Source organism: Manis pentadactyla, chromosome 6 (assembly GCF_030020395.1).
Source record: "Manis pentadactyla isolate mManPen7 chromosome 6, mManPen7.hap1, whole genome shotgun sequence".
NCBI classification, from domain to species: domain Eukaryota; kingdom Metazoa; phylum Chordata; class Mammalia; order Pholidota; family Manidae; genus Manis; species Manis pentadactyla.
In genome coordinates this window covers 96729275-96756509 of record NC_080024.1, presented here as the reverse complement: position 1 = coordinate 96756509, position 27235 = coordinate 96729275, and the positions used below count along the sequence as shown (strand labels likewise).

The 27235-nt window shown below is 40.4% G+C and overlaps 1 protein-coding gene across 3 annotated transcripts in view; it reads left to right on the top strand.

Annotated features, from left to right (window-relative positions):
* ASXL3 (ASXL transcriptional regulator 3) overlaps positions 1–27235 on the top strand; it is a 203099-nt gene that overhangs the window by 86577 nt on the left and 89287 nt on the right. For 2 of the 3 annotated variants that reach the window (XM_057503974.1, XM_036885454.2), the window contains 3 exons: positions 5284–5405; positions 19163–19280; positions 20203–20319. In XM_057503974.1, the coding sequence (XP_057359957.1) occupies positions 5284–5405; positions 19163–19280; positions 20203–20319 (357 nt within the window). Of the gene's footprint in view, positions 1–5283; positions 5406–16223; positions 16292–19162; positions 19281–20202; positions 20320–27235 lie in introns of those variants that run through there. The other variant, XM_057503973.1, reaches the window with a different exon arrangement.

The following is a 27235-nucleotide window of genomic DNA, read 5'->3' as shown; positions in this document are numbered from 1 at the left end:
CAGTGCTTGACAGGAACAAGCTCAATAAAAGTTTTGCAATCGAACGATAATGAATAAATAAATAATCACCCTCTAAGACTCAGTCCTCTTTTAAAATGTGATTGAACTTTAACAGTGTGCCACAGTGTTATCCCTAATACACTGTGTGCTATTTGATGTAAATTTTTTATTTATAAAAACTGCATTAAGCCTATAGGGTACATCAGGATGATTTCTACAGAAAACTGCTTTGATTTGAAAGCACCTGGTTTGATAAGAAAACTGAAAGAGAGTAGTTAGAGGGAGAACTGATAGAAATGAAATTGATCAGAAGGTGTTTGTCTCCCTGCCCTGATGAAACCCGTGGATACCGTGTGGTTCAGTGGGACAGAGAGTGGTTACTGTCCTATGCCCAGGCTGTGGTACTGTGGCTCTGCCCCCACATAGCTCCTGCCATTTCAAGTAAGCATCATGATTTCTAATTTTGACTTTTAAATTATACTTATTTTTATTTCACTATGCACAGCCTCCAAACTGTGACCTTCCTCTTAAAACAAGGCAATGAACAAGGGCTTGGGAGTTTATCAACATCTAGTGACAGGTCATACCCTTGCCAGAGATGTTTTGTGGTTTGGTTTTAATGCTTTTCCTACTTGACTTTAGGATAACTTCAAAAAATTTTTAAATAAGCCTTCTGTTTTCAGATAAAAATTTCACCTTTTATGTACTCTGGACCCTCCCCTTTCATGAATTCTTAGGAAAAAGAGCAACTGAAACTTAACTTTAAAAATAGGTACTTTAGATAACAGATCAATTAGATAAACTTAATGAAAATTAAGTCTGACAGTTTAGTTAAATAAATACTTATAAGTCAACTGCTCTGTGCCCATCCTAGCACATAAGTGAGTCCCTGAGTCCCTGCTCCTGTGCATGGTGAGGCAGACGAAGTGCCAGCATCACAGAGAATGTCATAAATTCAAACACAGAGAGCCAAGGAAACATGGGTGGAGGAGGCATAAGTCAGCCTCTGAGCCTGGTCGTCGGGAAACCTCTGGGGGGAGCTATTCATGTTCAGGCTTGCTAGGCAGAGAGATGGGGAGGGGTATTTGGGTGGAGGGCAGTCAGAACAAGGGCAATAAATGCAGGCAGTAAATGTGTTCAGGAAATAACATGCAGTCTCCATTGGCTGCATCAAAGGGCGTGGAAGTCGGGAAGGTGAGCAAGATGTGAGACTGGAACTAAAGACAAAATCAAGACCGCATTCTGATCTCTCTGTCCTTGTGCCTTGGTCCAAAGGTCCAGCCCTCTTGTGCACTTGTGGGCGGGTCAGTGATTACGCTTGAGGAGCATTGCACATGCCTTCATTTCTGGCACTCAACTTGAAAATATGAGCTCCTTCCCATACTCCCCAGCTCAGCAGTTTCCAGTTGAATGGTGAATGGAAAAGGGGAGGGAGAGGGGCAACCAGGGGCTGAGAAACGAGTGTAAAGTCCTGTCCTGCTGGGATAGACACCTTTCTCCAGCCTCAGGATTGTCTCATGATTACCTGTGACCCTCCATCTCTGCGCCCAAGCCTTTGAGTGCATACTGAGAATCTCAGGACCTGTTTGCACCTGATACTAGCAGGTTAGCATTTACCTGTGTTTTTGGCTTGCCTAGTTTTGGTAGGCAAGCACAATATAGACAGAAATAGTATTTCTATACCTCTTAAAAGATGTCTCCTCACCTCCAGGTTTTCTACCTGGGAAAGGGCAGGAGCCCTGTGGGCTTGGAAGTGAGATTCCTGGCGCACCTCTTGTGATTGCCAGAGCAGCTAGGAAGGAGCCCCCATCCTGTTCTCAGCACCAGAAAGAAAGCGCTTCTAAGCTGCGTTGTGTGCATTTGATGTTCGTGGATGAAACACCTGTCCTGATTCCTCCATTTCCTGGCTCCTGTTGTAATTTCTCATACCGGGGATTTCCCCTGGTCTTTTCACTAACATTAGTTTTCCCTTGGCTGGTATTGCAGAGGCCAAACACAGTCCGTTAGATAAATACGCAGGCAACTATTTAAGATGGGCCCTGTATTATTTATTTATCACATCTGTTATTAAAAAAGCTGTAAGAATAAGTAAAAGTGTGTTGTCAGAATATGAATCTGCATGATAAACCTGTATATCCAACTACTGAGTGTTTTTGAATTCAGCCACCCTCATCACATACACTCAAAAGAATGAATAAAGTCACTCATATGACTGTTAAAGGTCTGTATTTGTCAGTATATGCACACACGCACGCATGCACACACATGCACACACACACACAGATGCAGATGCACAGGCTCACTGTCTGGAGCCAATGGATGTGTTACATTGTGCCCATTTTTTTCCTTAGAAATAAGTTATTATTTTTTTAACCCAAAGGAACATTCACAGATTTTATTTTCTATTACATTTACTTTCTTTAAGATTCTGTAGTTATTTCATCAGAAATTTAAAAACAAGGAAAAATTATTTGACCCTGAGAAAGAGGACCAGGTTCCAGAAGGAGGGAGGAATCAGGGAGGGGAATGACTGTGTAGTAAGGGAATTCCCGTGAGGCTTCTTTGGGTCCAGCATGGAATGTAAGATAAAGCAAAACAGAAGTTGAGTTAAATGAAAATGAGTCATTTTGAGAAAAAAAGTAATAGTCTTTACTGACACTGTTCCATTTTGTTGTCCTGCCTCCAAAGTGTACAGAATGTAAATAAATACATGTAGGTCACCTGTTAACATGGCAATAGTGAATTTAAACCAAAGATACAGTGTATTTTCTCAGGCCGAGGAGAAACGGAGCGACTGTGCATTAAGTTTCTGTTACACGGAGGCAGGATGGCCAACTGAAACCGTAGCCGCAGACAGTGCGAGCAGCCCGGCTTTCGCCCCATGTACACGGCTCCAGTATCCATTCCTTGTTGGTCCTGCTTCGTTGACATTTGCCTTTGGAAGACTTACACATGAAACCATTTCCTCAACAAATTTTCCAGTTTGTCAGTGTGCAGAACCATTGTCATATTTTACACAAAATCCCTAGAACCCATGGACTGCATTTTGTTCTTTTTAAACTAACTAATCAGTACCTCTCCCTTCGTCTAGGCGGAAGTCTTTTCTGAGGATGGGAACTCAATGAAACGCGCTTGTCAGTGTGCGCTTCCCGGCCCCCTGGCTGGGCGTGTGCCGCACCCACTTAGGTCCTGCCTGGGGAGCGGCCCTCCCTGTCTGCTCACCTCCCTGGGCTGTCACACCTCTCAGAGACATCAGAACATTGAACATTGACAAGTCTGTCTGCATACTCAGTTCAACAATACATTTATTTTATAATTATAAACTGATGGTTTTTTCTAGTATTTATTGATAAGTAAGCTTTAGCAAAGTGTTACAAGTTACTTTAGTGATCATTTCAAGGAGAGAAGCCCAAGAGCTATAGGTTCTGCAAGCAGTGTTACAAAATGTTTCTTCACTAGAACAATTGGACTGTTGTAAGGAAAAAATGTCATATTATGTCAAATAGAAGAAAATCACCTGATCTTTAATTCAAGGACCTCCCTGACTCCATCTGCAGGCAGACCCTTTTGCTGCATCAACCATAGTATTTCTTGCCCACAATTCTCTTGCTCACAATTCTCAACTTTTTCATGTCGCTGGCTAAGTGACCTGTTTTCCCTGCCCTGCCTACTGCAATGACTCCAGCGTGATGTAGCTGAATTAAACCTCTTTAGACATTCATTTTTTTGCATCAGTTCTTGGCTTTGAGGCCATATATTTTAAGTGGAAAATGATGGGCCTAGCCTTGGATCCCAGTTGTGCTTTTCATTGGCTGTGTGACCACAGGCAAGTAACTGAGCCTTTCTGAGCTTTAACTTTCTCTGCCCCAAACGGAAATAATACCTTTCCGTCCTTGCAAGGAAGCTGTGAGGACAAAATGAGATCCCATATGTAAAGCGCCTGGTGTTAATAACTAACAATTATTTCATCTTCCAAAACTTGTTCATTTTGTTCAGTAATCAGTGATCTGATTACTGCCTGTATTGCAACAACGCTTGATTAACTCTTTCTCCCAACATTCTCTTTTATGACCCACATTTTCATTTCTAGGCAATATGCACTTGAGTCTCTCTGAAGCAGCTTGAGTGTCCTCAACATTGTGCATGTGCATGTACTATCATTTTGGACTAGAATAATTTTTACTCCTCCACCTTCCATTAAAACTCAGATCAGAATCTTCCTGAGTTATTATTCTTTGGAAAATTTTCCCAGATTAGAGTTAATCTTGGTGCCCTTAAAAGTTGCATTTTGAGCTTTTTCTGTATGTTCTCAAGTCATTTTCTTCTGACTTCCTCTTGCCTCCTGTCTTTGACTTTTGCCTGCATTCTGCCTCAGGTGCTTCCTTGCTTTGATTTTCCCAACTGCTCCCTGCCCCTCAGTGTGCGCAGGAAAGGGCCTGTGCCTGGGTTCCTGCCAGAATCACTCTGGGTCAAACCTGGCCTCTTGGTGGGGCATTTGAAGAGGCCTGAAAGAGCCCTAGCTCCAGGCTAGGTTCTCAAAGCAGGAAGTGGATGTGGCCGCCCAGCCCAGGGAAACCCCGGCCCTTCCTAGGAGCAGCCTTCCTGAAGAAAGTGTCTTCTGTACAAGAGGCAGGTTATTTTATCTGGAGATAAAATAGGAGAGCTGGACCCTGGTGAAAATGGGCAGATTGATTATACTGTAATCTGCACAGGAAAAGATATTCTTGAAAACAATTATCTTAAATTGACAGCCAGCATCTTGGATTTCATTTTTCCTTCTCCATGCTATGTGATTTGGCCCCTAGGGGATGACAGACATGCCCCAGTAGGGCATAGATTCTATGGAAAGGAGGCTGTTCAATAGGAAAATCGTAATACCTCTGAGGTTGGTAGATTTAAAACAATTTAATTAATTTATATTGTTTCTTGATGACACTATGCATTGCCCAACTTCCATATAAAGATTCAGAAAATATCTCCTGATTCCGAGATCCTAAGGCAAATAGCGTACCCTTCCTCATGTCCCTATAATAGCCCTATGACATAGAAATTACCACTGATTAGTGGGTAAAGAATGAAGGCTCACTGAGGCTTAATGTAACTGTGGCCACACAGTTACTAAGAGACCCCTTCTTTCGAATATAGATACTTCTCTTTTTACTGTGCCATTTTGTTTTATTTTAGGTCTCCAATCTCAATTGAAGAAAAGCTACAAGTGAGTTAATTACAGTGGATATTAAAAAAGGAATTCAATTTAGTAATATCACCTCTCTCTGTTTCTAGTCTGTGTGAAGCAGGTGACTGATGAAGCGTCTCCCATTCGGGACTCAAGCCTCACTAACGCAGCTGTGCAAAGCAAGCTAGTGTCTTCCTTCCAGCAGCACACTAAAAAGGCCCTCAAACAGGTAAGAGGGCTGCCATTTGCTCTTTACTCTTCAGTTCCCCTATTGTAATGGGCTGTTCCACAAAGGAAGTGAACTAAATAGAACACAGCAGTCAGAAATCAGAAAGTAAGAGATGTCCTGATTGAACCATTTCCATACTGTTCAACACACTAATTTTAATCTATGCAAAAAACACGGGGAGGCTTGGCTTAGAAATTTGATGTAAAATGGAAGAGGGGAAAATCTGCTCAGAAACACATAAAAATTTGTATTTAGATCTTTTGTGTGTGAGATTTATAGTAAACATTGGGTTCATAAACACACTGCCAATTTTGAAAATATCGTTTCTGTGATCTCCTGTTTGTCTGATAGTTGACTAAAAAATAAACAGATAATTTACTTCTCATTACCAACTGCTTTAAGTGAGATGGTCCATTGAAAGCATGTGGTAGAGTGAGTGTCTGGTCCCTCATGACCAGTAACCTTAGTGCCTGCAGCCCCGTGGCAGGTCCAACTTGGGCCAAGTGGAGGAGGAAGGAAGATGCTGTGGTCAGATGGAGACAGTGCACGGCAGCTCCCATGCTGCCAGGAACAGGAGGCTCACGTGCTCGGCCCTCAGCTGGTGGTCTTGTGTGCTTGCCTGCCTCCCTCTGATGTTGTTATGTCGGTCCTGTCCTGACGCCTCCCTCTACCTCACCCCCTGCAGACCCTTACCAGGTCTAGTAGCAGAGCTGTCGTTTCAGTGATATATTTATAACAAGGAAAGAGAAACAATGTTTTTTAAACAAAGTTCAAAAAAGTGTTCAAAGTCTCACCAACTTGTAAAGCTTCTTAATATTCGCTTCCAGTCTTCTAGACTTAGAATGTCTCCACCTACTGTCTCCTCTACTTCCAACAAGGAAACTTAGGAAAGAAACTGAATACTTTTGTACTGAATTATATTGTTTTTCTGTTCAGGATTAATTATTGAAATTGCAGTGTTTCCTTTCATTGGTATCATGTTTAAGGCGATCAGTGTACCATCAAATATACTCTTTGGTGAGCTTCCATGTATATCATTGCTCCTGTGAAGTGTTTTAGACCAAAGAACAACACTGAATTTGATGTTGAAATCCCTTTTTAATTGATGAAATAAAGGGTAGGGGACTGTAAGGAAGCCCGGGAAAAGATCTATTCAGGTGCCAAATAGGGTGCAGATAATAAAATACTAACCAGGATAGAAAAAAATATGCAAAGCTGGATACTGGTAGTTGTAACATGTAAGAAACATAGATGCCGTCATAAATGAACTCCACTTCCAAACAGCGGTGACTTGGGCATGGGTGCACATGGCATCTCCCTGTATATGAGTGGAAAGTTAAAGCTTCAAATCTCTGTACTGTCATGTCTCATTATTTTTTACTTTCTTCACTTGGTTTCATATCATTTGAACATTTTTTACAATTACTAAAACATTATACAACTTTGAGTTAGCATTTTTTGTGTTTGTTCTGACTTGTTGTAGAGCATGTGTTCATGCAAAATGCCACTTTCTTGCTTAGGATCTAAGCTTTTTTAAGAAACCTGACCTGTAAGCTGCTTAATATTCTGGAAGAGCAACTTCCTAATTTCTTAAAGCTATTGTGTAATTAAGTAGCACCTGACTTACCAGAAGAATAGGCACAATATATAACAGATATGCTAATGTTCAATTAATAACCAAATTCATATTGGAAATACATTTGGAAGAAAAGCTGTTCTTGCAAAATTTTTCCCAGATTCCCTGTAACTGCTGAATTTCTTAAGACAGTATTTCAAAAATCGACTGAACATGAAGCATTTTGAGACGTGGCAGCCTCAGTGAATCTGCAGCTTGCTTTCCTTTTGGGTGGTTGGTTATAACCATATATGACTCTTCATAAGTTTATATATGCATATATATATGTTCTGTGTTGCAAGTGTGTTTTGCATGCATGTATTTGTGCCCAAATCATGAACACAGGGCCAGCTGAATGGCCCTAATAATAGTTATGTTAGCTGAATTTACTTTTCTGAATTACAGACATTATGCTCTGCATTTTACATGTACTATGCCACTTAAATCTCATCCAAATCCTTTAAAGTAGACACTCGTTTTCCTGTTTTTCAAATGAGACACTAAGGCCCTAACACTTTTGTTAGAGAACTTGCACAAGGATCATTCAGCGAGTGAATCTTAAGATGACATTTGAATCAGGAATCATAGTTTCTGATTATGCCTTCTTAATGAATGCTGCCTTTCAGCATGTAATATTTAATTTGGTAGGTGAATTTTTGATATTATCCAAAGGATTTACATCCTTGAGTATTTATATTGTATAAGAAAAGCAACGCAGTAAAATTATTAGGAATATATCTGACACAGACTGCTTATGCTCAGTATCAGCACATATTATTGGTAGGCACTCAAATACATTAGCTCTTACCAATTTACCAGAAGTTTATTCTGAGTCGTAAGGCTTGTAGTTCAACCTTACATTGGCCAGTATAGATTCTTAGGAAAAAGTAGGGGAAGAAAACAAAGACAAAACTCAATAGCTTCACAAGAGTAAGTAAATAGTGAAAAAGAATAATTTGAAACAGACGTCCAAGCAGAATGAGCCAGATGTAGTTTCCCAGACCTGAGGCCCCAGCCCCAGCCCTGGAGCGTCTCCCTGCGGAGAGTAGCTTCCTTTACTCCCAACTGTAGTGCAGTGGGAGGCTGGGAGGTACTGAGGCTGGAATGCCCCTGGCTGTGGAAATACAATGTTTTCACTGATCTCAAATATTTGGGTTTCTTTTACTTTTGAATCATCAAAGCATTAGTTAGCATCATCTGTGGGTGTAATTGCATGAATGATGTAGTGCTATTTCAGTGGGTTTTTACAAATGGGTGTTTCCAGGAGCCTCCGGGGAGCAGCACACTGCTGATTACCGCCTTGCGTCCTGTCTTCTTTCTGCCTTAATCATAATGATCCTAAAAAGTATGAAATGCTTAGATTTTGAATTTTAAAGAAGGATAATTAAGAAAGATTAAAGTTTGGAAGTCTTTAAACAGTGTACTCAAGTGAAAGATTGAAGAAGGGTGGGGCCTGCTAGGATGGGAGGTGACATGGTAGAAAGCAGACCCTTTCTATGCTGTTCCTGTTGGTTTATTTAACTTGATTGTTTACTTACCGTGGCAGACTTTATGCGTACTGTCTCAGATCTTTGCTCTCTTCGTATCGCAGAGCAAATATATTCTTGGTGTTTTGCTCTAGCTTTATGTGTTTGATCAAAACTGTGAAATTCCAAAGGTTACGTCGCATGATCACAGTTTCTGAACATGGGTGTTGACATTTAGCATACTTGGAACAATGCAAGTCGTTGGTGCCAAATCCAGCCAGTTGTTCCATGTGCGTGTGTGTGTGAGATTGTTTCAGCCTCACAGCATGTGGTATCTTCATTTTTCCAGTGAGGGGCTTGTTGCATTCAGTACATTCTTAGGTTACACTGATGGTGGTATTTCTCTGTTAAAATAAAGCAGGCACTTCAAAACACAGAAAGTAATGAGACAAAGAAGACATTACATAATGATGAAGAGGTCAATCCAACAAGAAGACATAACCATTATAAATATCTATGCTTCCAACACAGGCGCACTCACATATGTGAAACAAATACTAACAGAATTAAAAGAGGAAATAGAATGCAATGCATTCATTCTAGGAGACTTCAACACTCCACTCACTCTGAAGGACAGATCAACCAGACAGAAGATAAGTAAGGGGACAGAGGCACTGAACAACACAATAGAACAGATGGACCTAACGGACATCTACAGAACTCTACACCCAAAAGCACCAGAATACACATTCTTCTCAAGTGCACATGGAAAATTTTCAAGAATACATCATATACTAGGCCACAAAAAAGGCCTCAGTAAATTCAAAAAGATTGAAATTGTACCAACCAGGTTCTCAGATCACAAAGGTATGAAACTAGAAATAAATTATGCAAAGAAAATGAAAAATCCCACAAACACATGGAGGCTTCACAACATGTTCCTAAATAACCAATGGATCAATGACCAAATTAAAACAGAGATCAAGCAATATATGGAGACAAATGACAACAATAATTCAACACCACAAAATCTGTGGAACACAGCCAAAGCTGTGCTAAGAGGAAAGTATATTGTAATAGGCTTACCTCAGGAAAGAAGAACAATCCCATATAAGCAGTCTAAACTCACAATTAATGAAATTAGAAAAAGAAAAACTTGAGGCCCAAAGTCAGTAGAAGGAGGGACATAATAAAGATTAGAGGAGAAACAAATAAAATTGAGAAGAATAAAACAATAGAAAGAATCAATGAAAGCAAGAGCTGGTTCTTCAGGAAAATAAACAAAAGAGATAAACCCCTAGCCAGACTTACCAAGAAAAAAAGAGAGTCTACACACATAAACAGAATCAGAAATGAGAAAGGAAAAATCACTACAGACACCACAGAAATACAAAGAATTATTAGAGAATACTATGAAAAATTATATGCTAACAAGCTGGATAATCTAGAAGAAATGGACAACTTTCTAGAAAAATACAACCTTCCAAGGCTGACCAAGGAAGAAACAGAAAATCTGAACAGACTAATTACCAGCAATGAAATTGAACTGGTAATCAAAAACCTACCAAAGAACAAAACACCTGTACCAGACGGCTTCACTGCTGAATTTTATCAAACATTTAGTGAAGACCTAATACCCATTCTCCTTAAAGTTTTCCAAAAAATAGAAGAGGAAGGAATACTTCCAAACTCATTCTATGAGGCTAGCATCACTCTAATACCAAAACCAGGCAAAGACACCACAGAGAAAGAAAATTACACACCAATATCCCTGATGAACATAGATACAAAAATACTCAAGAAAATATTAGCAAACTGAATTCAAAAGTACATCAAAAAGATCATCCATCATGATCAAGTAGGATTTATGCCAGGGATGCAAGAATGGTACAACATTTAAAAATCCATCAACATTATCCACCACATCAACAAAAAGAAGGACAAAAACCACATAATCATCTCCATAGATGCTGAAAAAGCATTTGACAAAATTCAACATCCATTCATGATAAAAACTCTCAACAAAATGGGTATAGAGGGCAAGTACCTCAACATAATAAAGGCTATATATGACAAACCCACAGCCAACATTATACTTAACAGCAAGAAGCTGAAATATTTTCCTTTACAATCGGGAAAAAGACAAGGATACCCACTCCCCCCACTTCTATTCAACATAGTACTGGAGATCCTAGCCACGGCAATCAGACAATGCAAAGAAATAAAAGGCATCCAGATTGGCAAGGAAGAAGTTAAAACTGTCCCCGTTGTAGATGACATGATATTGTACATAAAAAACCCTAAAGAACCCACTCCAAAACTACTCGATCAAATACCTGAATTCAGCAAAGTTTCAGGATACAAAATTAATACACAGATATCTGTTGCATTCCTATACACTAACAATGAGCTAGCAGAGAGAGAAATCAGGAAAACAATTCAATTCACAATTACATCAAAAAGAATAAAATACCTAGGAATAAACCTAACCAAGGAAGTGAAAGACCTATACTCTGAGAGAAATTAAAGAAGCTGCCAATAAATGGAAACACATCCTGTGCTCATGGATAGGAAGAATTAATATTGTCAAAATGGCCATCCTGCCTAAAGCAACGTATAGAGTCAATGCAATTCCTATCAAAATACCACCAGCATTCTTCAATGAACTAGAGAAAATTGTCCCTAAATTCATATGAAACCACAAAAGACCTCAAATAGCCAAAGCAATCCTGAGAAGGAAGAATAAAGCAGGTGGAATTATGCTCCCCAACTTCAAGCTCTACTACGAAGCCACAGTAATCAAGACAATTTGGTACTGGCACAAGAGCAGACCCATAGACCAATGCAACAGACTAGAGAGCCCTGATATAAACCCAACCATATATGATCAATTAATATATGATAAAGGAGCCATGGACATACAATGGAGAAATGACAGCCTCTTCAACAGCTGGTGTTGGCAAAACTGGACAGCTACATGCAAGAGAATGAAACTGGATTATTGTTTAACCCCATACACAAAAGTAAACTCGAAATGAATTAAAGACTTGAATGTAAGTCATGAAACCATAAAACTCTTAGAAGACAACATAGGCAAACATCTCCTGAATATAAGCACGAGCAACTTCTTCCTGAACCCATCTCCTTGAGAAAGGGAAAGAAAAGCAGAAATGAATTCATGGGACTACATCAAACTAAAAAGTTTTTGTATGGCAAAGGACATCATCAGCAAAACAAAAAGGTATCCTACAATATGGGAGAATATATTTGTAAATGACAGATCTGACAAGGGTTAACATCCAAAATATATTGAATTTAGACACCTCAACACCCAAAAGGCAAATAACCCAATTAACAGATGGGCAGAGGATATCAAGAGACAGTTCTCCAAAGAAGAAATTAAGATGGCCAACAGACACATGAAAAGATGCTCCACATCACTAATCATCAGGGAAATGCAAATTAAAATCACAATGAGATATCACCTCACACCAGTAAGGATGACCAGCATTGAAAAGACTAAGAACAACAAATGCTGACGAGGATGCGGAGAAAAGGGGAACCATCCTACACCACTGGTGGGAGTGTAAGGTAGTTCAACCATTGTGGAAAGCAACATGGAGGTTCCTCAAAAAACTAAAAACAGAAATACCATTTGACCCCAGAATCCCACTCCTTGGAATATAACCAAAGAATACAACTTCTCAGATTCAAAAAGACATATGCACCCCTATGTTTTTTGCAGCACTTTTTACAATAGCCAAGATATGGAAACAACCTAAGTGTCCATCTGTAGATGAGTGGATAAAGAAGATGTGGTACATATATACAATGGAATACTATTCAGCCATCAGAAAGAAACAAATCCTACCATTTGCAATAACATGGATGGAGCTGATGGACATTATGCTCAGTGAAATAAGCCAGGCAGAGAAAAAAGACAAATGCCAAATGATTTCCCTCATTTGTGGAGTATAACAGTGAGGCAAAACTGAAGGAACAAAATGGCAGCAGACTCAGAGACTCGAAGAATGAACTAATAGTTACCAAAAGGGGAGTGGTGAGAGGGTGGGTGGGGAGGGAGGGAGAAGGAGACAGAGGGGTATTATGTTTAGTATACATGGTGTGGGGGATCACGGGGAGAACAGTGTATCACAGAGAAGGGACATAGTGGATCTCTGGCAACTTGCTGCACTGATGGACAGTAATATGGGTAAATGTAGTAACCACATTTTTTTTTTCATGTGAAACCTTCATAAGAGTGTATATCAATCATACCTTAATAAAAAATAAATAAAAAATGAACAAATAAAATAAAGCAGACATTACTTGTTTATGTGAATTCTAAGTTAACATAGTCTGAAATTAGTTCTACTTTTCATTAGAATAGAAATGAGAACCATTCCATATTTATAGAGTTACCTGACAAACTTTTGTTTTGAAAAAATGAATAAAATGTTTATCTAGAGGGTTTTTGGTCTCCTTTGGCAAAAGAAGTATCACATCTCCAGAAAGAGCACTGCTCTCCCAGAATTTCCTGATTTCTTTATTTTTGCTTAAAGCCAGAATTATAATTAATGTATGATGTGATCTTTACTTTTCCTGGACTGGTGTAGCTCTGTTATATTTGTGTCCTAAAAAGTAAGGTTATTTCCAAGTTTAAACTTGTAAATTTCTTTGATACTGAACAGTTGCTAGAAATACTAAACTTGGTAAGTCCCATGTACTTCATGGTTTGGGCAGCATAAAGGCAGTCTCCTTCATAGTAGACTACATTTATACTTGCCATCCACTTGCATATTTAGGTTTCGATATTGCTTCTTTCTGGATTTGAAATGATAGAGTTTAAAGTTGTTCAATAAAGTGTTCCATTAGCATTCTGAAATACAGCTGAAACTTGAGTGAGTTGGAGGTACCTCATTGATTCATCCCCCTAAAATGAATCTAGACTAATACAGCAAGACTTCTTACATAATATCAGTGTCAAAACACAACCATGTGACAGACTGGTCAACAACGCCAGCCTAGCCAATGAGACCTTTGGTGAAGAACAGAGAAAAGCCACCTCCCCCTAAGTTGTTGCCAACAAAGAAAAGAACTCCCCTTTCAGGGTCCCCTTGTGCACAGTGAACTTCCCACAACCATCTAAAGTGGCCTTCCTGATTTTCTTAATCTAGTGCATGGATTCTTATTTTCCAGGCTGTGGGATACCTAAATTAAGATATTTACAAGTTAAATTGCACTTACCTCTATTATATTTCTAGCATGATATAAAATAGGAATTTTCTTGTTCTCTTAAGCTTGAAGCTGAGGACAGTGGGGTACAAGTTTATACCCTGTTGTGAAGAGAGGTGCTAGACACAGCCTCAGGGGGCACATGTGAGGAGACCGGATGGCCACAGACCGTCTATCAGCAGTCTATATCTGCAACAGCTCAAGATACATCTGAGGGAGCATTTAAGTAAAGGGATTTTATAAAACTGGGTAGAGCTGTGCTGCATCCTTGCCTCATGGTGAGAGGAGGCAGACTCCAGGTGAGAGGAAGGCTCAGAAACACTGCAAGGGTAGAATTTTTCCCAGGAAAGGAGCCAGGTGTGTCCATGCTGTTCAGAGGCTCTGTGAGCCGTATGTACAGGGATGCAGGAGGGATCTGTGGAGGCCTTGTCCGAGGAGGCGGTCAGCCAGGTGGAAGGACTCCTGGTGTGTAGGGTCCATGCTCACGGAGTCCATGTCAGTGGAGCATGTAGGTTCTGTGGCCTCCCCACCCCACAAAGGCCTCTGAGCTGTGTTCTCATGGCTGCCGCTGAAGTTAGCATCCTCTGCCTCCCGAGAGATCATGGCGCTGTGGCTGTGATGGTCTTGCCTAGGACAGCCTTGACCTGCTCTCACTCCTCATTCTCAATTCCAGTCCTGGAGGAGTAGAATCAGAAATCTCTTCTCTAGTAAAAAGGTTTTAGCCCAAGACATTGGTGTGGCCTGAGGACAACAGAAGGGGCACTTTATATTCAACTTCAAGTTTTCAGACCTGAAAAGGAGACTGTATAAATTCTTGAAGGTGACCCAAGAAGCTGTATGTTCTATGCAAATTACTGTCCAGAAACAAGAAGTTGGTCAGAACACGTGTGAACGTAATGTTAGGAGAATAAAGTTATTTCTTCATTGTTCGATGCTGATTTCTGCCTTTTTATTAAACCAGTTATATATCTTAAGGAAAGGTACATGAGAGCTTTCTATTCATAATAAACTTATTTTTAAGAGCTTTCATTTCCACTTAAACATTTAGTGAGCACCTGTATTCCAGGTAATCTTCTGTGCACTGGTGATTCAGTGAACAAAGAAGTCATCAATCCCTGTCATTTGTAGGACCTATATTAACCTTTTTTCCATGAGAAAAAATAAATGAAACAGAGTGGGTGGTGGAGCTGGGACATAATGGGAAAAGCAGCATAAGAGTGCCATGGTCTGCACGTGTTCCCCCAGATTCCCATTTGGAACCTAATGCTCAGATGGCATTTGGAGGTGAGGTCTCCTGGAGGCCCTGGGGGGAGCCTCCCTAAGGGGACCAGGGCTCCCTGAGCAGGGATCCCACAAGAGCTGCTGAGCCTCTTGCACCCTGTGGCGCCACCCTGAGTCAGGACCAGGAGGGTGGCCCTCACCAGGCTGTGTTGGCACCCCAATCTCAGACCTCCATCCTCTGGACTGTGAAAGATGAATTTCTGTTGTTTCTGAGCCACCTGGTCTGCAGCATTTTGTTGTAGAGCCCAGAGTGTCTCAGACAGTGAGTAAAGCCTCACGTACGTGAGGAAACAGGTGTCTGAGGGAGGCATGTGCACAGCGATCTCACACCACGGCTCCGAGGCAGAGTGTGCCTGGAGTGCTTACAGGCCCTCCTTAAAACTCCCAAGTGCTCACACCTGTGGGGAAACTTGTCCGAACGGGACGCAGTGCATTTCTGCTGTGGAGCCTGCTCGGCCTGTGCTGGTGATATGCATGAAGGCAGACATGGCTGTCTGTGGGGGGCATGCCGTGCTCTCGGTGCAGCGCCTCACTTTCAGCACAGAATGCTAGTGCGGCCACCTCGCCAAGGGGATGGGATTGGGCACAGGGCGGCTTTGCTGTGGACATGCATCCCTCCCCCTAATAAAGCCTTTGCCGTGGTTTTGGGGAGCTCTTCCCGTTTCTGGGATCTCCACAGGGATTTTTCCCAGCTACACCGTTTAGTCCTCAGATCGCCAAGGATCCTGTCTGCGGCCGTCTGCTGCTTTCCTCCGTCTCCACATGCCTGGTCCGTCCTTCTCACACCCACGCTCGCCTCCAAAGAGAGGCCTTTTCTGGCCTCCCAAGCTGGACTGATTTTCCTCCCCACCATTATTCTACCTCATCATCCTTGGCACTGTGTATGTGTGGAATTACTATGTTTATTTTATGTGACTCTTTGTCAGTCTTTCACTAAAATGTAAATTTTTCAGAACAAAATTTTTGTCTTACTCACCACTATGGTCAGCAGCGCTTATGCTGCACGCAACTGAGCAAGTCCTCAGAGAACACATTCATTGCAGATGGATAGATTATATAGGTATAGAACGTAATGTTTATGGAGTATTTACTGTGTGTGGTAAACAATGCTAAATGATGCTCTATGGAGTTTCTGTTTAAAACATCTTACCAACACTACTGTCTCTTATTTTACAGGGACATTTTACCCACGTAATTTACCCTGCATGTCTTTCTCTACAGCCTGGCCCCCATCCATTGCATCCCAGAGTCATTCAGATGGTTGTCCAGCAGGCCCCGTCCCGCTGCAGGTTAGCACAGTAGGGGAGGGGATTTGAACGCCTCTGTTTAGGCAGCGGTCCAGGGGAGCAGTGTTTAGGAGGTATCAGACTGATGCCTTCAAGCTGAATTTAGCTCAGAGTCGTTTTTGTTTTATGTGGCACATTGTTTAAAAAGAGGAAAACTCACCTAAAAATCCAGGTTGTGTTGAGTAGTTACTAGTCCAAAAAGCATTGCACATTTTTCAGGACATCTTGAGGAGACATATAGCCTACATTTGAATGGTCAATGTGCACGTAGTTGCAGAAATAGTTACATACCCCCCCCAAAAAAACATAAACAGCTAGCTTCTTGACATAACTGCCAGCCCAGGCCCCCCCAAACATCTCCATGGAGCCGACATTGTTCTTTTGCCCTCCATCCATATTCTAATGTGCTTGGAGGGTGTCCCAGTGTCCAGAGTCAAATAAATCCTGCTTTCTTCCTGGAAAGTGAATCTGAGCCCTCACGGTGGCCTCAAGTGCCTGTGGGCCTGGGGGCTGGTGACGGCAGCAAGATGCCCGTTTGGTGGCTGAGCCCCGGCGCCCCTCAGAGGCTGCCTAGCCGCTGCTTCACTGCTGCCATGAGTGGCACAGTAAACAAAGATTTCATGATTTTTGCTTATCTCCCCTTAGAAATGTTCTTTGGGGTCAAATATATTGCTTGTTTTGGGGAGTTAAAAAAGTACACATTTTTTATACACTTAAAACAATTGTTTTCCTTATAAGGTGGACATTTGGTCACTTGCAGGCACATAGTATTGCATTTCAGTATTTTTAAAAATACTGTTCAAATTTCTAAATAGGAAACACATATTCAGAAAAAGAAACCACTGAAATGTGCTCAGTATTGACTGTTACTCCTTTATTCCGATCCTGGCCCCACCTTGACTCTTAAAATTCGAAGTCGCTCGGGTTCTGCTCCCCTCCTCCTGGCCTCCCTAGTATTGTTTCCATCATGGTTTCTCTTTTTTCAGCTACTAATTTTTTCATAATAGAGTCCTCTCAGCTCTAAACATTGAGGCCAGAATTCCTGTTACATTATTGTTTGTCACCAATGCTATAAAAAGGCATGTCATCCTTGATGCTATGATTCCAGTTTCCAGGCTTTTGTTATTTCATCTTTTTTTTCTTTAGCCAACAGTTTCCGAAATACGCCTGCCTACTCTGACATAAAATAAATATTTTTAAAATGGTTATTTGGATTGCCAAGGGAAGTAGTTGAAATCTATGATGTACAGAGCCCTAAAATTGGTTATTTTTTTGGATAGGTTTTACTGTTCTCTAAGTCTTATGTAATGGGCAGAGATGCACTTAATCATGATTCAAGGCGCTGTGTCACCTAATTCTGTTTTATTACTAGATTGATGGTTAATGTCTATAAAGTGCTTTGAGTTCTTACACACAGCTATAGAGATTTATGCAGTCATGTATACACCTTGATGAAAGAAAGTAAATGTCTTCCATATTTTAGGGCACACATGCTCTCATTAAATATATTATTATCAACAGTAAGCTAAAGGTGAGGAGGGCAGGACCTTACTCATCTTTGTATATGTTGTCTCCCCACAGTACCTGCTACTTTATAAAAACTCAATAAAAAAAAACTCAATAAATGTAATAATTAAAGAGAAGTTGTCTTGTGTTATCATTTACAATGGTATCATTTGTAAAAGATTTCCCAAGCCATTCACTTTCTCATCTGGTTTTAAGTCTTGTCTGAATAGGCCAACTCTCATTCAAATGGTATTTAATTTTTCACCCCTGTAATTATTTGATTGCTCAGTCTTATAATCTACAAGTTAGCCATTGAGCTAATACCCTTTGCAAATAAAGTGATGTTGTTTCTGGCAGCAGGAGGATGTAGTCAGTGCCGTATTTCAGGAGGTTGTGACAGTACTGGTCGAAGAACATTAATCAAGTAACTGAGATGTTATAAAATTGTTAGAAATTACACAGAAACCAGGAATAAAAGGGTCTGAGACTGTCTGTGGCCAGCTTTTGACCTTTTGAGGAGTTTTAGCATTCCTGTATCAGTGAACTTAATGTTTCTTCAGTTTCACGTGCTGAAGACCCTTTTTATTACAGGTAATTTTCTGTGTAAAGAGATCAGCTAGATAAGCTGTATTTCAGAACTTGTAAACGTCTTTTATTACATTATCATCCCTGTGGTTGATTCATTTATGAAACGCAAAGCACTCCCACTTGGAGAGATTTATTCCCACATCAGTTTTTTTCCTGGGTTTGCCAGAACACCATCGTGTCCGTGTTCTGAAGATTGGTGCCCAAAGTCAGGCAGACAGAAGCCCAGTGCTACAGGGCTTCCAGACCAGGGCTGGTTCCCTTCACGGGAGTGAGTGATGCCAGCCACATTCGGGAAGCTCTGCAGCACTTCCACCGGCTGAGTGAGGCCATCAGGACTGTGGTCCTCACCTGCTGTCCATACTGATGACCCCCACTGCTGACTTGGTGGACTGAGCAGCGCGCCGGAGAAGGCGCACCTCAACATGCAGACACGTGTGTTTATCCTGGTCTCAAAACATTTATTTTATGGGAGTCACGGCCTCAAACATCGTGGGCCCCCAGCCATGCTGCCAGAGCGGACTGAGCTGTAAGCAGCTCTGTCTTCAGAATTGTATCAGAAATGGTCTCAGGGTTGTGCCCCTTGCTAACCCCTGATTCTATGCTTTTGAGGAAAAAGGACATGAATGTGCCTATTAGGAATCCTGACAAATTAGTGACTCCATGGATTTTAAATCTATTAAGAGGTTCTATCTAATAAGGGGAAAATGGATCATTTAATTCAATTATGAGAAGTCGTTCAGGCTATATTCTTATACTATATTTTATTATCATGTTTCCTAGGCTTTGAGGCAGCAGCAGAAAAGAAGAAATGGGGTCTCAGTGATGGTAAACAAGACTGTTCCTCGCGTGGTCCTGACACCATTGAAGGTGTCTGGCGAGCAGTCAGACTCACCTTCAGGTAAGGAGCTAAAATACCGTGCACTCAGCCACTTCTTCCCACAGGAGACATCCTCACTGGGAGACACATCGTGAATTTTCTCTGAAACCAAATAGTATTGCTACTTGAGGTTTCATTTAATTTTTTTATACCTTTGGCTCTTTCAGTGATTCAAAAATAATAGGGTATTTCGCTCCTGAAGGAAAGAGGCCCCACTTCGCTCATCATTGCAAGACTTGATGTGCTAATGTCAGTCCTAGGGCTGCGGGCGGGTTTCTGTGGCTTTGGCTTTTGTTTGCATGCTGACCATTGATGGTGGACCTCATGCTGATGTGCAGTGCCAGCAGACATAGTTCTTCCGTGAGTGTGAATTTGTTTTTCCATCCTCGGCTGCAAAATCAGGATGCTTTATTAGTCTGTGTTCTTGGAACATCCTTCTCACCTCCGTGCAGCCCTGACGCTTTCTTCTAATTTACTTTCTGTCACTATCAGCTGCGTACCGTTCTGTTCATTATAGATCGATGTTTGCGTTCTCTGTTCCTACTTCAGTGTACAGTCATTTATAAAGGTATGGCTCTCCCTCTCTAAAGCCTGTCTCCTGCCTTCATCTTTCTGTCCTGCATCTTCTCTAAATGGTTTGGTATTGTTGAAGACTAAGTACATTTTTACAAAAGATCTGAGTGTTTCTTTTAAAAGCTATCAGATCAGTGAATGTGTTTGTGATTCCACTTTAGGCCATCTGTTCTTGCTTTTTGTTCTGTTTGATTGATTTTATTGGGCTTTTCTATTTATATCCAGTAGAGGAATCAGATTGTGGCCAAAGGTAGTGAATTAACTCTTAGAAAAGAAGATTTTATCTATGGTTTTTAAAACAATTTTTAGATTTTTCTTCTTAAGGACAGCAAGAGGAAGATAATGACATAATAACTATTTCCTTTTTTAGGATCCGAATCTAAAAATGGTGAAGCAGACAGTTCAGATAAAGAAATGAAACATGGGCCAAAGTCTCCCACTGGAAAGCAGAGTCAGCACTTAAAACGACTGAAAAAGTCTGGTTTAGGTGAGTATTCAATAGACACTGACATTTCACATTTTAGAGATTATATCTTTCTGAGTGAAATTGTGGGAAATCCTTAAAGCATTTTTTTAATGGCTAAACAAGGAAATAAAAAAATCTTCCCAATTACCTAACCCAAAAGAGGGTGCTAAATAAGGAAGTGTTCCAACAGTGATCTTAGGCATATTGCCAAATTTGTGAGTGATATTATTGGATGACACAGAGGCTAAAGTGGGAGGTTTAAGATGATACCTGTATTCAGCAATTATCCACCAAGTCATGCCTCTATCTAGCGTACTGTTGTGTTCGCACCTGTGTTTCCCTCATGGGAATGTGGGGGGAGCACGGCTCTTGCAGAGTCCGTCGAGCTGTGGAGCGTCTCTGCACAACAGCTGTGCCGCTCGGAACACTGGGCGCTGCTTGTCAGGAAACAAGCGTGGGCAACAGTCCTGGGGTCCTGCAGGGCCGCCCTGGGTTTCCTCAGGTTTCCTTCACGGTAACTTTTTATCAGGGACTCAACAGCAGCACTTAGGGGAAAAGAAATGTGAGAATTAAAAAGATCAACGTAAACATATCCTGTTTAAATAGACAAATATTCTAATTCTCTGTAGAATCTGACTAGTTGGATGTCTGGACCTAATAGTTTCATTTCTCTTGCTATTTCACCTCTGAGTAGGGGTAATTATAATGGCCTGGATCACTGTAACATTTTGTAAAATAACTGGTGGAAACTACAAATGTTATCAACCCAAACTTTTTTTTTATTAAAATGTCATTGATATACAATCCCATGAAGGCTACACATGAACAACATTGTGGTTACTACATTCACCCGTATTATCAAGTCCCCCCCAACACCCCATTACAGTCACTGTCCGTCAGTGTAGTAAGATGCTATAGAGTCACTACGAGTCTTCTCTGTGCTATACTGCCTTCCTTGTGACCCCCCCTACATTATGTGTGCTAAGCATAATGCCTCTCAATCCCCTTCTCCCTCCCTCCCAACCCTCCCTCCCACACCCCTCCCTTTTGGGAACCACTAGTCCCATTTTAGAGTTTGTGAGTCTGCTGCTGTTTTTTTCCTTGTTTTACTGTGTTGTTATACTCCATGAATGAGCGAAATCATTTGGTACTTGTCTTTCTCCGCCTGGCTTATTTCACTGAGCATAATACCCTCTAGCTCCATGCATGTTGTTGCAAATGGTGGGATTTGTTTTCTTCTTATGCCTGAATAATCTGTTGTGTATATGTACCACCTCTTCTTTATCTGCTCATCTGCTGATGGACACTTAGGTTGATTCCATATCTTGGCTATTGTAAATAGTACTGTGATAAACATAGGGGTGCATATGTTTTTTTGACCTGGGATCTTGTTTTCTTAAGGTAAACTCCTAGGAGTAGAATTCTTGGGTCAAATGGTATTTCTATTTTTAGTGTTTTGAGGAACCTCCATATTGCTTTCCTCAATGGCTGAACTAATTTACATTCCCACCAGCAGTGTAGGAGGGTTCCCCATTCACTGCATCCTCACCAGCATTTGTTGTTCCTTGTCTTTTGAATGTTGGCCATCCCAACTGGTATGACGTGATATCTTAGTGTGGTTTTAATTTGCATTTCCCCTGATGATTAGCAATGTGGAGCATCTTTTCATGTGCCTGTTAACCATCTGAATTTCTTCTTTGGAGAAATGTCTGTTTAGATTCACCACCCATTGTTTAATCAGGTTATTTGCGTTTTGGGAGTTGAGGTGAGTGAGTTCTTTATATATTTTGGATGTTAACCCCTTATCAGATATGTCATTTAAAAATATATTCTCCCATACTATAGGATGCCTTTTTGTTCTACTGATAGTGTTCTCTGCATAAAGAATCTTTTTAGTTTGATGTAGTCCCATTTGTTCATTTTTACTTTTGTTTCCCTTGCCCGAAGAGATGTGTTCAGGAAAAAGTTGCTCATGTTTATATTCAAGAGAGTTTTGCCTATGGTTTCATGACTTACATTCAGGCCTTTGATTCATTTTGAGTTTACTTCTGTGCATGGAGTTAGACAATAATCCAGTTTCATTCTCTTACAAGTAGCTGTCCAGTTTTGCCAACACCAGCTGTTGAAGAGGCTGTCATTTCCTCATTGTATATCCTTGGTTCCTTTACCATGTATTAATTGGCCATATATTGTGGGTTTGTTTATATCTTGGGTCTCTATTCTATTCCATTGATCTATGGGCCTGTTCTTGTGCCAGTACCAAATTGTCTTGATTACTATGGCTTTGTACTAGAGCTTGAAGTTGGGGAGCATAATCCCCCCTGCTTTATTCTTCCTTCTCAGGGTGGCTTTGACTATTCAGGGTCTCTTGTGGTTCCACATGAATTTTAGAACATTTGCTCTAGTTCGTTGAAGAATGCTGTTAGTATTTTGATAGGCACTGCTTGAATCTGTAGATTGCTTTAGGAAGGATGGCCATTTTGACAATATTAATTCTTCCTATCCATGAGCGTGGGATGTATTTCCATTTATTGATGTCTTCTGTAATTTCTCTTATGAGTCTCTTGTAGTTTTCAGTGTATAAGTCACCTCCTTCATTAGGTTTATTCCTAGGTATTTTATTCTTTTTAATGCAATTGTAAATGGAATTGTTTTCCTGATTTCTCTTTCTGCTAGTTCATCATTAGTATATAAGAATGCAACAGATTTCTGTGTATTAATTTTGTATCTTGCGACTTTGTTAGTTCTAGTATTTTTGTGCTGGATTCTTTAGGGTTTTTTATATACAATATCATGTCATCTGCAAACAGAGACAATTTAAATTCTTCCTTACAAATCTGGATACCTTTTATTTCTTTGTGTTGCCTGATAGCTGTGGCTAGGATCTCCAGTACTATGTTGAATAGAAGTGGGGAGAGTAGGCATCCTTGTCTTGTTCCTGATCTTAAAGGAAGAGCCCTCAGCTTTTTGCAGTTAAGTAAGATGTTGGCTGTGGGTTTGTTGTATATGGCTTTTATTATGTAGAGGTGCTTGCCCTCTATACCCATTTTGTTGTGGGTTTTTATCATGAATGGATGTTGAATTTTGTCAAATGCTTTTTCAGCATCTATTGAGATGATCGTGTGATTTTTGTCCTTCTATTTGTTGATGTGGTATACAATGTTGATGGATTTTTGAATATTATATGATCCTTGCATCCATGGAATAAATCCCAGTTGATCATGAAGGATGATCTTTTTGATGTATTTTTCATTTCAGTTTGCTAATATTTTGTTGAGTATTTTTGCATATATGTTCATCAGGGATCTTGGTCTGTAATTTTCTTTTTTTGTGGTGTCTTTGCCAGGTTTTGGTATTAGAGTGATGCTGGCTTCATAGAATGAATTTGGGAGTATTTCCTCCTCTTTTACTTTTTGAAAAACTTTAAGAAAGATGGGTATTAGGCCTTCTCTAAATGATTGGTAAAATTCAACGGTAAAGCCATCTGGTCCAGGGGTTTTGTTCTTAGGTAGTTTTTTTTACGTATTCAATTTCATTGCTGGTAATTGGTCTGTTCAGATTTTCTGTTTCTTACTGGGTCAGTCTTGGAACGTTGTGTATTTTTATTTAAAGTTGTCCATCTCTTCTAGGCTGTCCAATTTGTTAGCATATTATTTTAGTATTCTCTAATAATTCCTTGTGTTTCTGTGGTATCCATAGTGATTTTTCCTTTCTCATTTCTAATTCTGTTTATGTCTGTAGACTCTCTTTTTTTCTTTATAAGTCTGGGTAGGGGTTTATCTATTTTCTTTATTTTCTCAAAGAACCAGCTCCTGCTTTCATTGATTCTTTCTATTGTTTTCTTCTTCTCAATTTTATTTATTTCTGCTCTGATCATTTTTATGTTCCTCCTTCTAGTGACTTTGGGCCTCATTTCTTTTTTTAGTTCTTCTTTTTCTAATTTCATTAATTGTGAGTTTAGACTATTCATTTGGGAGTGTTCTTCTTTCTTGAGATATGCCTGTATTGCTATATGCTTTCCTCTTAGAACTGCCTTTACTGCGTCCCACAGAAGTTGTGATGTTGAGTTGTTGTTTACATTTGTTTCCATATATTGCTTGATCTCTGTTTTTATTTTGTCATTGATCCATTGATTATTTTAGGACAATTTAAACCTCCATGTGTTTGTGGGCTTTTCTTTTGTTTGCATAATTTATTTCTAGTTTCATACCCTTGTGGTCTGAGAAGTTGTTTTGTACAATTTCAGTCTTTCTGAATTTAATGAGGCTCTTTTTGTGGCCTAGGATTTTATCTATTCTGGAAAACATTCCATGTGCACTTAAGAAGAATGTGTATCCTTCTGCTTTTGGGTGTAGAGTTCTGTAGATGTCTGTTAGGTCCATCTGTTCTAGTGTGTTGTTCAGTGTTCCTGTGTCCTTACTTATTTTCTGTCTGGTGGATCTGTTCTTTGGAGTGAGTGGAGTGTTGAAGTCTCCTAAAATGAATGCATTGCATTCTATTTCCTCCTTTAATTCGGATAGTATTTGTTTCAATATGCAGGTGCTCCTGTGTTGGGTGTATAGATATTTATAATGGTTATATCCTGTTGTTGGACTGACCCCTTTATCATTATGTAATGTCCTTCATTGTCTCTTGTTACTTTCTTTGTTTTGAAGTCTATTTTGTTTCATGCAAGTACTGCAATTCCTACTTTTTTCTCCCTATTATTTGCATGAAATATCTTTTTCCATCCCTTCTCTTTTATTCTGTGTATGTCTTTGGGTTTGAAGTGAGTCTCTTGTAGGCAGCATATAGTTGGGTCTTGTTTTTTTCTTCCATTAGTATTGTCTAATAATTCTTTGTGTTTCTGTGGTGTCTTTTAATTGGTGCATTCAGTCCACTTACATTTAGGGTCATTATTGATTGATAGAGATGTACTTATTGCCATTGCAGGCTTTAGATTCATGGTTATGAAACGTTCAAAGGTAGCTTCTTTACTATCTGTCTAACTGAAGTCACTTAGTACACTATTACAAACACAGTCTAAAGGTTCTTTTTTTTCCCCACCCTTCTTTTTCTTCTTCCTCCACTATTTGTATATGAGGTGTCATATTCTGTACTCTTTGTGTATCCCTTGACTGACCTTGTGGGTAGCTGATTTAATTTTGCATCTGCTTAATAATTAATTGGTTTACTCCCTTTACTGTCATTTTATTTTCTCTGGTGACATCTGTTTAGCCTGAGGAGCACTTCCATCTAGAGCAGTCCCTTTAGAATACACTGTAGACATAGTTTGTGGGAGGTAAATTCCCTCAACTTTTGCTCATCTGGAAATTGTTTGATCCATCCTTCAAATTTAAATGATAATATTGCTGGGTAGGGTATTCTTGGTTTCAGGTCCTTCTGTTTCATTGCATTAAATATATTTTGCCACTCCCTTCTGGCCTGTAAGTTTTTTACTGAGAAGTCTAATGATAGCCAATGGGTTTTCTTTTTTATGTGATCTTTTTTCTCTCTCTGGCTACTTTAAATACTTTGTCATTTTCCTTAATCTTTGCCATTTTAATTTTATATATTGTTGATGTCTTCCTTGGGTCCCTTGTGTTAGGAGATCTGTGCACTTCCATGGCCTCAAAGTCTATTTCCTTCCCAAGATTGGGGAAAGTTTCCAGCAGTTATTTCTTCAAAGACACTTTCTATTCCTTTTTCCTTCTTCATCTTCTTCTGGTACCCCTATAATGCAAATATTATTCTGTTAGGATTGGTTGCAGAGTTCTCTTACTGTTCTTTCATTCCTAGGATGCTTTTTTCTCTCTGTGCCTCAGCTTCTTTGTATTCCTGTTCTCTTAATTTCTATTCAGTTTACCATCTCCTCTACCTCCTCTCGTCTGCTTTTAAATCCCTCCATTTTATGTTTTGTTTCAGATACTGGATTTTTCAAAGTTTCTATCTCTTTCTTGCAGTCATCCCTGAGATCTTGAATATTTTTCTGTTTGTAGTTCTGTGAGCATGTTTATGATTGTTATTTTGAAATCTTTATCAAGAAGATTGGTGGTTTCCGTTTTACTGAGCCCTCTTTCTTGTGTTTGAGGGATTTTGGTTTGCACAAAGTTCTTTTGCTGTTTCATATTTCTAATGATTACTATGGAACAATAACTTCGGGTAGGCGGTACCCTTTAGTGCCCAGAGGCTCAACTGTTGGAGCTGCCTAGCCCCTGGAGCAATGGAAGAGTCTCAGGCTAGCAGCTCCAGTGACTGCTGGGAGGAAATAGTTCTTTCTTATTTCCAGCAGCAGTGCCTGCCTCTGCTGTCAGGGTCAGTTAGCCATACATGCAAGGAGCAACCTCTGCATTATGCACCTGTAGCTGCTGTAGGCGGGGCTGCCCTTCTCCTGGCCTGGTGCAATGGTGGAGGCAGCCAGTTTGCATGCCAGTGCTGGCCAGGAGGAAGGAGCAGCAGGCTCCTTATTGTGGTGGGGGGCCTCAGAGCTGCATTGCCAGCCATGGGGATGGAGCACCTGAAGTTCCTGGAAGTTCCCAACCTGCTGGGCTGAGTGTGCAGAGACAGTTTTGTCCACCTGTCCTTTCTCCTGATGTGCAAGCTCTGTGCAATTCTTGCCCCTTTAGCAGCCCTCTTGCTGTTGGGAAGTCTTTCAAAGCACCTGCCTTTCTTTTGTCCCAGAGCAGCCGGTTGTGGGTACCTGTTCTCCATAAGCAGCTGGAATCTCATTCTTTCCTAATATTCTGTCTGTCTTTGCTTTCCAACTCCAGAGCACCATGCATTGTGGGTTTGTGCTCCCAGAGCAGATCTGCAGGGCTGGGTGTTTAACAGTCCTAGGCTTCTACCCCTACCCTGCTCCTTTTCTCTTCTTCCCACCTGTGAGCTGGGGAGGTGGGAGGGCTTGAGTTCTGCCAGATCAGAGCTTTGCTACTTTACCCTTTTCCATGAGGTCTTCTCT